The 12691-nt window shown below is 40.1% G+C and overlaps 2 protein-coding genes across 2 annotated transcripts in view; both read right to left on the reverse strand.

Moving 5' to 3' along the window:
* LOC128635625 (zinc finger protein 432) overlaps positions 1 to 12691 on the reverse strand; it is a 134645-nt gene that overhangs the window by 77437 nt on the left and 44517 nt on the right. The gene's annotated exons all lie outside the window — the stretch shown is intronic.
* Positions 1897 to 4289, reverse strand: LOC128635631 (gastrula zinc finger protein XlCGF8.2DB-like). Its single transcript, XM_053688712.1, has one exon. The coding sequence runs from the start codon at positions 3921 to 3923 to the stop codon at positions 2901 to 2903; it is 1023 nt and encodes a 340-aa protein (XP_053544687.1). The 5' UTR covers positions 3924 to 4289; the 3' UTR covers positions 1897 to 2900.

A 12691-nucleotide genomic window follows, 5' to 3' on the forward strand; every position in this document is an offset into this window, starting at 1 on the left:
TTTTTTATTTTTTGTAACTTAGCTTTTTTATTTTTTGTACTTTAGTTAGTTTATGTAATTGTATTTAATTGTAGTTATTTGTAGGTAGTTTATTTAATTAATTTAATGATAGTGTAGTATTAGGTTTAATTGTAACTTAAGTTAGGATTTATTTTACAGGTAATTTTGTATTTCTTTTAGCTATGTAGTTATTAAATAGTTAATAACTATTTAATAACTATTCTAACTAGCTAAAATAAATACAAAGTTACCTGTAAAATAAATATAAATCCTAAGATAGCTATAATATAATTATTAATTATATTGTAGCTATCTTAGGGTTTATTTTACAGGTAAGTATTTATTTTTAAATAGGAATAATTTATTAAAGTATAGTGTAGTGTTAGGTGTAATTGTAACTTCGGTTAGGATTTATTTCACAGGTACATTTCTCTTTATTTTAGCTAGGTAAGCTATTAAATAGTTAATAACTATTTAATAGTTATTGTACATGGTTAAAATAAATTGAAAGGTACCTGTAAAATAAAAATAAATCCTAAGATAGCTAGAATATAATTATTATTTATATTGTAGCTATATTAGGGTTTATTTTAAAGGTAAGTATTTAGTTTTAAATAGGATTCATTTACTTAATAAGAGTTAATTTATTTAGATTTATTTAATTAATATTTAAGTTAGGGGGGCGTTAGGGTTAGCGTTAGACTTAGGTTTAGGGGTTAATAATTTTATGACAGTGGCGGCGTAGTGGGGGGCAGGATAGGGGTTAATAAATTTATTATAGGTGGCGACGGTGTAGGGGGGGCAGATTAGGGGTTAATAAATTTATTATAGGTGGCGACGGTGTAGGGGGGGCAGGATAGGGGTTAATAGGTTTAATATAGGTTGCGGCGGGTTCATGGAGCGGCGGTTTAGGGGTTAAACTATTTAGTTGCGGAGAGGTGCGGGATCAGCAGGATAGGGGTTAATAATTTTATTATAGAGGGCGACGGTATAGGGGGGGCAGGATAGGGGTTACTAGGTATACTGTAGGTGGCAGCGGTGTCCGGGAGCGGCGGTTTAGGGGATAATACATTTATAAGAGTTGCGGCAGGGTCTAGGAGCGGCGGTTTAGGGGTTAATACATTTATAAGAGTTGCGGCGGGGTCTAGGAGCGGCGGTTTAGGGGTTAATACATTTATAAGAGTTGCGGCGGGGTCTAGGAGCGGCGGTTTAGGGGTTAGTAACTTTATTGAGTTGCGGGAGGCTCCGGGGGCGCCGGTATAGGGATAGAACAGTGTAGTTTAGTGTGAGTGCTTAGTGACAGGCTAGCAATAAAGCTGGGAAAAAGCCGAAGGGCAGCGAGATCGGATGAGTGATAACTGTCACAGTCCGCTGCTCATCGCCCCGCGGCTTTTTGACAGCTTTATTTGATAACTTAGGCGTATTTTTTCAGGTCCGCGGCGGCGAAGGTAGGCGAGCTTAGGCGGGCGTATTGGGCCGGCGAAGCCAGAAAAGTAGACGGCTTAATAACTACCCCCCATTATGTTTATTTTCTATCTTCACTAATTGAACCAAATGTTATCCTTTTGTACCTAGCTTGTCTTAAGCAGCAAAGATGGGGGCATGGGTTGTAGTGAGATCTATTTATATCAAATACATCGGTAGTTTATTCAATGTTATTTCACAGGTACCCTGACATCACAGAGGTAAAAAGTGTATTAATAGAACTGTGTTGGTTATGCAAAACAGGGGAATGGGTAATAAAGGGAATATCTATCTTTTTAACCAATAACAATTCTGGAGTAGACTGTCTCTTTAAACTGGGAGAAAAGAAAATATATTGATATATACACAATACTACATGGATGATTAGAGAAAATATATATAATACCAAATTTATATCACCATACAGAAGTGTCTCAATACAGGAATCTTTAATATAAGCAATTATTAGCACAAACTGTAGCATCAAACAACATAATTTTATCATTTATAACAAAAATATTTTATATATATTACTTATAAAGCTGTTAAATGATCTAATATTTCCGGTCAACTATTGAACATGTAACAAAAATCAACCTTAAGCCTAAATGTAACTTTACAAAACATTACACTGTTTACATGTGCCTGTTATATACACAATACATTTTAACATCAATAACATCATTTTTAATTGTGTGAATTATCTTATGTTTAATATTTTCATTCTAAATATTCAGATAATGCATATTTTATTTCAAAATGTCAACTAGTAATATTTAATAGGATATTAAACTCCTTTTTTTACAGCATCTACAAGATAGCATTTCATTTTATTTTTTATTATTATTTATTATTTTTGAATAATAGATGTTCCAGGGCTACGCCATAAACATTTTCTATTTTTATGCTTTAGGGGATATTGCTCTCCATCAAGCTTTAACAGAAAATTCTTAACATGTCCAAATATTGCTCTTTTATTCACATGATCTAATTATTTAGTTTAATGCACCTTTCACATAACGTCTAGCTGAAATATTTAGTTTCCTATTATGAGTTTTCTTGTGCATAACTAGCCCTGCTTTGCAAAGAAAATGTTTCCCACATTCTGAACACGCAAATGATTCTTTTAATTTTGTGTGAACTGCCTGATGCCTAAGAAGATGGGCGTTGCGATTAAACCATTTCCCACATTCTGTGCAAACAAAGGGTTTCTCTCCCATATGTACCGCCTGGTGACTAACAAGGTGCGAATTCTGACAAACATTTTCCACAATCCAAGCACTCGTACGTTTTTTCTCCTGTATGGATTCTATGTACACTAAGCACAGAGCCCTGACTAAAGCATTTTCCACATTCAGAGCATGTAAATAGTTTTGTTTTTTTCATTGTGCAATCTTTTGTGAATCAAAAAATCTGAATTCTGATTAAAAGATAGGTCACATTTGTGGCATGTGAATATTTTTTGTATTATGAGTTCTTTTGTGTGCACAAAATGTTGCATTACGACTAAACTTTTTTCCACACTCTGAGCACACAAAAGGTTTCTTCCCTGTGTGTGTTTGTTTATGATCATCAAGTACGGATTTTTGAATAAAGCATTTTCCACATTCAGTGCATGTGTTTGACTTTTCTCCAGTATGAACCTGAAGATGCTTTAAAAATGCTGCATTCCGTGTGTAACTTTTCCCACATTCAGCACAAGCAAATGGTTTCTTTCCTGTGTGCGTTCTCTCATGTACAATAAGATGTGAGTTCTGCCTAAAATGCTGCCCACATTTTGAGCACGCAAATGGTTTTTCACATGTGTGTATTGCTTGATGTGTAAGAAGATGGGCGTTCTGACGAAAACTTTTCCCACATTCCGAGCACGGAAATGGTTTAGCTCCAGTGTGAGATCTTTTATGTATAACAAGCTCTGAACTTTGTTTAAAACTTTTCCTACATATATGACATGAAAATGTTTTTTCTGTTTTTATATTTTCATGCAGTTTTTGATGTCTCACTAGATGAGAATTCTGTCGAAATTGTTTCCCACATTCTGGGCATGCAAATGGTTTCTGTCCTGTATGTATTGTTAGATGTGTAGTAAGATGGGCGCTCTGACGAAAACATTTCCCACATTCGGGACACGCAAATGGTTTCTCTCTTGTGTGAAACCTTTTATGTTTAACAAGATCACCATTTTGATTAAAACATTTCCCACATTCAGAACAAGCATATGGCCTGTATCCGGTGTGAACTATCTGATGCCTTACTAGATAAGCATTTTTATGAAAATCTTTCCCGCATTCAATACATGCAAATCGTTTTTCCTTTGCAATACACAGAGGGCGTTTATATAAATTTGACTTCCGATTAAAACACTTAATTATGCAATATTTCATAAACCTCTTCTTATGTGCATTCTGAATACAAGTTCTCTCTTGAGGAGAATATAACCCAAACATATTTTCTAACATAAAGTAAGGAGGGCTGCTGGATATATGTGGATTACCAGATGTACGTCTTCCCAAAGGTAAATCTGTTAGAAAGAAATGTGATTACTAAAGTATTAAAACATGTCATTTAAAAGGTCATCAAACACCATTTTTTCTATTATGATTCAGATAGAGCATACAGTTTTAAATAACTGTCTAATTTATTTCTATTTTCACTGACTCGCCCAATATGTTCAGCTAACTACCAGTACTGCATCTATGCTCGTTCAACAAAGAATACCAAAAAAAGCAACTGTGATTATAGAAGTAAATTGGAAATGTGTTTGAAATTGTATGCTCTATCTGAATTATGAAATAAAAGTTGTGTTTCATTTAAAGAATAAATTACTTCTAATAAAACAAACTATTTGCTATTAACATATAACATATACAGCAATTTATAACTCAAAGGATAGCTTGCATTATACAAGGTTCAACACCTTTTTTTCAAATTCTAGGAGCAAGTTAATGAATTTAGGAGGCAAGAACTTTTGGCCATATATCTCTTTATAAATATATATTATTATAGCTCCTGGATTTCTCAAACCCTTTATTCTACTTGTTCAATGGAAAGAACAGCAGCAGAATAGTAACGAGAACACCTTACAATAACAAAATCTTCTAGGTAGAGGGTTGTACAGTTACTAGGAGATTTATCAGTAAGTGAAAGTACAAATTTAAATTTGTGTATGTGTCCGTTTTTATGTATATGTGTGTGTGTATATATATATATAGATATATATATATATATATATATATATATATATATATAGATATATATATATATATATATATATATAAACATACATACATACAGAGAAGTGCACTCACAGGAACAAACAACTGGCTCAATACAATTGTCAGTCTGTTCTATGGCGATTTACAACCTGGGTGCAGCTTCTTTTAAACCAGTAATGCTTTTCACAAAGTAGAACTTTCCTGTAGTATATCAGTCAGATCCCGCCTATTACAGTCAGTCCAGTGCCGAAATACCAGGCAATTCCTCTCTGAACAAGGAACACAGCAACTCCAGACGATCGTTTCGGCCTTTATTGGGCCTCATCAGTGAGGTGTAGCCATATTCCTCTAAGCACACTGTGGCAAACCTCGCCACTTATGAACTATGCAGGAATTGTTATTTAGGCTAATGGTTAAAATGTATGTTAAACTGTATGTTACTGTTTAAACTCCCTGCTGTTTCAGTTGGGAAACCCCTTGTAGGGGAGACTGTTTTTAAAAAGTGTTTGTTTTTTCTGTTGAAGGAAAAGTTGTTGTTGACTCCCAAGCTATGTGTCGTCTAGTTCTTGGTGGAAAGGGGTTATTAATACAATTACCAAGAGTAGTTACTTGCTTGTCTCTGCTTACCCAAAAGATATTACAGATCCTACTGCCTCTCTGCTACAATTACCAAGAGTAGTTACTTGCTTGTCTCTGCCTACCCAAAATATATTACAGATCCTACTGCCTCTCTGCTACAATTGGTGGCAAGCGACGGGATTCAAACCGCACAGCAAGTCGTAGGACATGTGATGTATATGAACAGACGGTGAATGGGGACAGATTATGCCAGACTAAAGAGAACTGCATTGAAGGAATTACTGGAGGCGAGAGGAATTATTGCCAGCAATAAAACCAAAGCAAGGCTGATTGCAGAGCTCATGGAGGGAGACCGGGTAGCAGGTACGGCCGTACCCATGGCGAACAACAAAACTGAATTCCAAAAAGAGATGCGGACCCAGTTGGCTATTTTTCCGCTACCCCATTCGGAGGAGCTCCTGACACGGACATTAGCAGACGTACAGGAGTACTTGATGGTGACCCGACAAACCACCCCGAGACCCGGAGAGGGGCTACCAGTACACTCCAGTGCTGGTACAGGGAAAGATAAGATTCCCTACCACGCATTCAAGGATTATACCGACACGGAGGTGAATGCTATTTGCGCCCCTGCCGCGGACGACGCAGACAGTTTGCCTCTTCCCGACCTCCTAGGAATGAAGAACCGGAATGAAGGTCTGGGAGAGGTACAATTGGGTGAGCAGTTAAGTCCTCGGGAACAAGCTCAAATAACAGAGCTACTGCAGGAAAAGAGAGACACGTTCTCCAACGTGCCTGGATATACCCGACTGGCCACCCATAGGGTAGAAACCCCAGGTCACCTCCCCATGCGTCAACCTCCTTACCGCATACCAGAATCGGTGAGAGAACATATGCGGAAGGAGATTGACGAGATGCTACAGTTAACTTAATGATAAAACCGTCTCTGACGCCTACCCTATGCCCCGGATAGATGAGCTCCTAGATAAAATGGCTCGAGGCCAGTACCTCACCACCATAGATCTTTGTAAGGGGTACTGGCAGATCCCACTAGCCGAGGATGCCATCCCCAAATCAGCGTTCGTCACCCCGTTTGGCCTGTACCAATTCAAGGTCATGCCATTCGGGATGAAGAACGCTCCGGCTACTTTCCAGCGAATGGTACATCGGCTACTGGATGGGTCCCAAGAGTACGCATGCGCCTATTTAGACGACATAGCTATATTTAGCAGCTCCTGGGACGAGCATTTGAACCATATAGGGGCGATCCTAGATCGCATTAGGGAGGCAGGATTAACCCTTAAGCCTAGCAAATGTCATATTGGGATGGCGGAGGTCCAGTACCTAGGGCACCGAGTAGGTAGCAGGCAGCAGAAGCCCGAACCGGCCAAGGTAGAGACCATAGCTAAGTGGCCCACTCCCCGTACCAAGACCCAAGTGCTAGCTTTTCTAGGTACCGCAGGCTATTATAGGAAGTTTGTACCTAATTATAGTACCCTTGCCAAACCCCTCACCGACCTCACCCGTAAAAACCTTCCTAAGATTGTTACCTGGAGCCCAGAGTGTGAACAAGCATTCCAAGAACTGAAAAACGCTCTCGTAAATGCCCCTATCCTTGCTGCCCCGGATCCAACTAAACGCTTTCTCGTCCATACAGACGCTTCTATGTTTTGGATTGGGAGCCGTGCTGAGCCAAGTCGGGGCTGATGGCAGCGAGCATCCTGTGGCCTACCTAAGCAGGAAACTGTTACCCCGAGAAGTTAGCTACGCCGCCATCGAAAAGGAATGCCTGGCCGTGGTGTGGGCCCTCAAGAAACTTCAGCCATATCTATATGGACAACAATTTTCCCTGCTCACAGATCACAACCCGTTGGTGTGGCTTAACAGGGTATCCGGAGACAATGCCCGGCTGTTGCGCTGGAGTTTGGCGCTGCAGCCGTTTGACTTAACAATTTATTACCGACCTGGGAAGCAAAATGGCAACGCCGATGGGTTGTCCAGACAAACTGAACTTGAACCTTGATCTGTTAACACTCCTCCGGACCTCCCCAAGCCAATCCGTTGGGATCAGACTGGGTATGCCGGTTTGGTTCTGGGGGAGCATTGTGGCAAACCTCGCCACTTATGAACTATGCAGGAATTGTTATTTAGGCTAATGGTTAAAATGTATGTTAAACTGTATGTTACTGTTTAAACTCCCTGCTGTTTCAGTTGGGAAACCCCTTGTAGGGGAGACTGTTTTTAAAAAGTGTTTGTTTGTTTTTTCTGTTGAAGAAAAAGTTGTTGTTGACTCCCAAGCTATGTGTCGTCTAGTTCTTGGTGGAAAGGGGTTATTATTACAATTACCAAGAGTAGTTACTTGCTTGTCTCTGCTTACCCAAAAGATATTACAGATCCTACTGCCTCTCTGCTACAATTACCAAGAGTAGTTACTTGCTTGTCTCTGCCTACCCAAAATATATTACAGATCCTACTGCCTCTCTGCTACAATTCACACTGAGTAAGGAGTCTACGTATGGTTCCCCCTTTTTTCCATAGGGAGACTAAATACATACATATATATGCATCTGTGTATATGTATATTTTATGTATATATGTATATTTATGTGTGTGTATGTATATTTATGTGTGTGTGTGTATGTATATTTATGTATGTGTGTGTATGTATATTTATGTATGTATGCATATATGTATGTGTGTATGTATGTATATGTATATATCTGTGTATTTACGTGTGTCTATGTATGTGTGTATATATATATATGTATGTGTGTGTGTGTGTGTATTTATGTGTGGGTGTCTGTCTAATATATAAACAAGAAAATGTTATCTGCGCAATAACACTGCAAAACGTTGTATGTCACTTTAAGGATATACAAATCTGAACCATCAGAGTAGTATATTAAAACATGTAAAGATTCACATTTATAGATGAAAAACCATTTGATACAATAAGTTCATATGAGTAGCAAGGTTCGTATCCAACGATTTGGGCAGCAGAAACAAATGAGGTGTGAAGATTCCCAAGACTTCACCAATAGCTACAAGAAAAGATTGCGTATCTGCGCCTCCAAATAAAGGTAAAATATGAGTTGAAAATGGCAATATTAGTATGGGGTATTAACCCCTATAGCAGAGCACTTCCAACTACCTCAATCAATATGAGGTAAGTAGCCGCTGTAAAGAAATAGAGCACTGCTCCCTCCGGTATCCAAGCTGTCCAATATATACGAAAACAGGGGATCCAGGGGGTCTGGTCTGCCGTGCACTGGACATCCTACTTTAGCCTCTCAAGATGTAATGCCTGACTTTCCCCAGTGATGGCTGCTTATGAAGCCTCTCATAAGCAGCCAGCACAGGGGAAAGTCAGGCATTATTTTACCTCTATTTAGAGGCGCAGATACGCAATCTTTTCTTGTCCCCTTTTTATATATATTTATATATATATATATATATATATCTATATATATGTGTGTGTGTATTTTTGTATCTGTATTTGTATGTATATATAAGAAAATGTATGCTTACCTGATAAATGTATATATTTCTTGACACGATGAGTCCACGGATCATCTAATTACTATTGGGAATATCACTCCTGCCCAGCAGGAGGCGGCAAAGAGCACCACAGCAAAGCTGTTAAATATCACCTCCCTTCCCTCCCACCCCAGTCATTTGACCAAAGTAAAGAAGAGAAAGAAAGCAACAAGGTGCAGAAGTGTCTGAAGTTTATAACAAACCAACAACCTGTCTTTAGAACAGGGCGGGGCGTGGACTTGTGTCAAGAAAGAAATACATTTATCAGGTAAGCATACATTTTATTTTATTTCTAATGAGTCCACGGATCATCTAATTACTATTGGGAATCAATACCCAAGCTAGAGTACACAGATGATACGGGAGGGACAAGACAGGGAACCTAAACGAAAGGCACCACTGCTTGAAGAACCTTTCTTCCAAAAGCAGCCAAGGCAAAAGTGTCAAATTTGTAGAATTTTGAAAAAGTGTGAAGAGAGGACCAAGTTGCAGTCTTGCAAATCTGACCTACAAAAGCTTTATTTTTGAATGCCCATGAGATAGAAACAGCCCTCGTGGAATGAGCCGTAACCCTCTCTGGGGGTTGCTGTCTAGCAGTTTTATAGGCAAAACATTTGATACTCTTCAGCCCAAAAGAAAGAAGTAGCCGTAGCTTTCTGTCCCTTACTTTCTCCTGAGAAAACCACAAACAAGGCAGAAGACTGACGAAAATCCTTAGTTGCCTGTAAGTAAAATTTTAGAGCACGTACCACGTCTAAATTGTGCAGAAGACGTTTCTTCTGAGAAGAAGGATTAGGACACAATGAAGGAACAACAATCTTCTGATTAATGTTCTTGTCAGAAACTACTTTAGGAAGAAAACCTAACTTTGTACGTAAAACTACCTTATCCTAATGAAGGTAAGGTGACTCATACTGTAATGCCGAGAGCTCTGACACTCTACGAGCAGATGAAATAGCCACGAGAAACAAAACTTTCCAAGATAACAACTTAATATCTAAGGAATGCATGGGCTCAAACGGAGCCCCTTGAAGAACCTTAAGAACTAACTAAATTAAGACTCCAGGGAGGAGTAACTGGTTTGAACACAGGCCTGATCCTGACCAAGGCCTGACAAAACGATTGCACATCTGGAATGTCAGCCAGACGTTTATGTAACAAAATAGACAAGGCAGATATTTGACCCTTCAGGGAACTAGCCGATAATCCTTTCTCCATACCTTCTTGGAGAAATGACAGAATTCTAGGAATCCTAACCCTGCACCAGGATTAGCCCTTTGATTCACACCAATATAGGTATTTACGCCATATCTTGTTGTAAATCTTTCTAGTCACAGGCTTACAAGCCTGAATCATGGTCTCAATGACCGAATCTGAAAATCCCCGCTTGGCTAAAATTAAGCGTTCAATCTTCACGCAGTCAGCTTCAGAGAAACTAGATTTGGATGAAGGAAGGGCCCTTGAAGTATAAGGTCCTTCCTCAATGGTCTCCAAGGTGGAAGAGATGACATGTCCACCAGATCTGCATACGAAATCCTGCGAGGCCAAGCCGGTGCAATGAGGATCACTGACGTCCTCTCTTGCTTGATTCGAGCAATGACTCGAGGAAGAAGAGCAAACAGAGGAAATAGGTTGGCAAGACTGAAATTCCAAGGTACCGCCAGGGCGTCTATCAATAACGCCTGAGGGTCCCTTGACCTCGATCCATACCTCGGAAGCTTGGCATTCTGTCGAGATGTCATGAGATCCAATTCTGGGTAAACCCATTTGAGAATCAGACTGGAAAACACTTCCGGATGGAGTTCCCACTCCCCCGGGTGAAAGGTCTGTCTGCTCAGGAAGTCCGCCTCCCAGTTGTCCACCCATGGGATGTGGATCGCCGACAGACAGCAATTGTGGGTCTCCGCACACCGAATTATCTTGGTTACCTCTGTCTTGACTAAGGAACTCCTTGTTCCTCCCTGATGATTGATGTAAGCCGAGGCTAACTGGGGATAGGCCAGAAGAGCATTGAAGATTGCTCTCAGCTCCAGAATGTTTATAGGCAGAACAGACTGACTGAGTCCAAACTCCCTGAGCCCCAGACTGCTCCCCATCCTAGAAGGCTGGCGTTTGTTGTCACAATCACCCAGCAAGGCCTGCGAAAGCAGGTTCCCTGGGAGAGATGATCCTGAGATAACCACCATTGAAGAGAATCCCTTGTCTCCTGCTCCAGTAGTATTCGTGGAGACAAATCCGCATAATCTCCGTTCCATTGACTGAGCATGTTTAACTGCAGAGGTCTGAGGTGGAAATGAGCAAACTGGATGATGTCCATTGCCGCCACCATCAGCCCGATTACCTCCATGCACTGAGCCACTGATGGCCGAGGAGCGGACTGAAGCACTAGGCAAGAATCGAAAATCTTTGATTTCCTGACTTCTGTCAGAAAAATCTTCATTGATAGGGAATCTATTATGGTTCCCAAGAAAGTTACCCTTGTATTTGGAACTAAGGAGCTCTTTACCAAATTTACCTTCCATCCGTGAGATCGCAGGAATGATAACAACATTTCCATGTGGGACCTTGCTAGTTGAAAGGATGGCGCCTGGACCAGTATGTCGTCCAGATAGGACACTACTGCTATGCCCCATAATCGGAGCACCACCAACAGAGATCCCAGAACCTTTGAGAAAATTCTGGGAGCTGTGGCAAGACTGAAAGGAAGAGCCACGAATTGGAAATGTTTGTCTAGAAAAGCAAACCTTAGAAACTTGTGATGATCCCTATGAATGGGAACATGCAGGTACGCGTCCTTTAAATCCATCACTGTCATAAATTGACCCTCTTGGACCAAAGGAAGAATGGAACGAATAGTTTCCATCTTGAAGAACGGTACTCTGAGGAATTTGTTTAGACTCTTGAGATCTAAAATTGGCCTGAAGGTTCCCTCCTTTTTGGGAACCACAAACAGATTGGAATAAAACCCCAGACCTGTTCCTGCATTGGAACAGGAACTTTGTTCCAAGACTGATTGTGTCTCCAGGAAATTTTAGACTGTTCTTGCTTGTAAGCGGAAGAATTTCCCTTGAAATTTTGAAAGGAACGAAAATTACTCTGACGTCCCTTTTCCTTGTTTCTCTTATCCTGAGGGAGAAGATGACCCTTACCTCCCGTAATATCAGAGATTATTTCCATCAAGCCCGGTCCAAACAAGGTCTTCCCTTTGTAAGGAATCAATAAAAGTTTAGATACATCAGCAGACCAAGGTTTTAACCATAAGGCTCTGCGGGCTAGAACAGCAAAACCTGAAATCTTTGCTCCCAGTTTGATAACCTGTAGGAAAGCATCAGTAATAAAGGAATTAGCCAACTTAAGGGCTTATATCCTATCCTGGATCTCATCAAGGGGAGTGTCTGTCCTAATAGCATCAGACAACGCATCAAACCAATATGCTGCCACACTAGTGATTGTAGTAATGCACACAGCCGGTTGCCATTGTAAACCTTGGTGTATATACATCTTTTTAAATAACCCCTCTAATTTTTGTCCATAGGATCTTTAAATGCACAACTATCCTCTATGGGGATAGTAGTTCTCTTGGCCAGAGTGGAAACAGCTCCTTCGACCTTGGGTACTGTTTGTCAAAACTCCTTGATAGAGTCTGCTATGGGAAACATCTTTTTAAACATAAGAGATGGAGAAAATGGGATACTCGGTCTCTCCCATTCCTTAGCAATGATCTCAGAAGCTCGGTCTGGTACAGGAAAAACCTCTACAGAGGAAGGTACCTCAAAATATTTGTTTAGCTTACTGGATTTCTTCGGATTAACTACGGCCATAGTGTTGCTGTTGTCTAATGTAGCTAAAACCTCCTTAAGTAACAGACAGAGGTGCTCAAGCTAAAAACCTGAAGG

Source organism: Bombina bombina, chromosome 7 (assembly GCF_027579735.1).
Source record: "Bombina bombina isolate aBomBom1 chromosome 7, aBomBom1.pri, whole genome shotgun sequence".
Classification (NCBI taxonomy): domain Eukaryota; kingdom Metazoa; phylum Chordata; class Amphibia; order Anura; family Bombinatoridae; genus Bombina; species Bombina bombina.

Coding starts and splice junctions, on each gene's coding strand:
- LOC128635631 (XM_053688712.1), bottom strand. CDS start 3,923: ATGTTAGAAAATATGTTTGGGTTATATTCTCCTCAAGAGAGAACTTGT.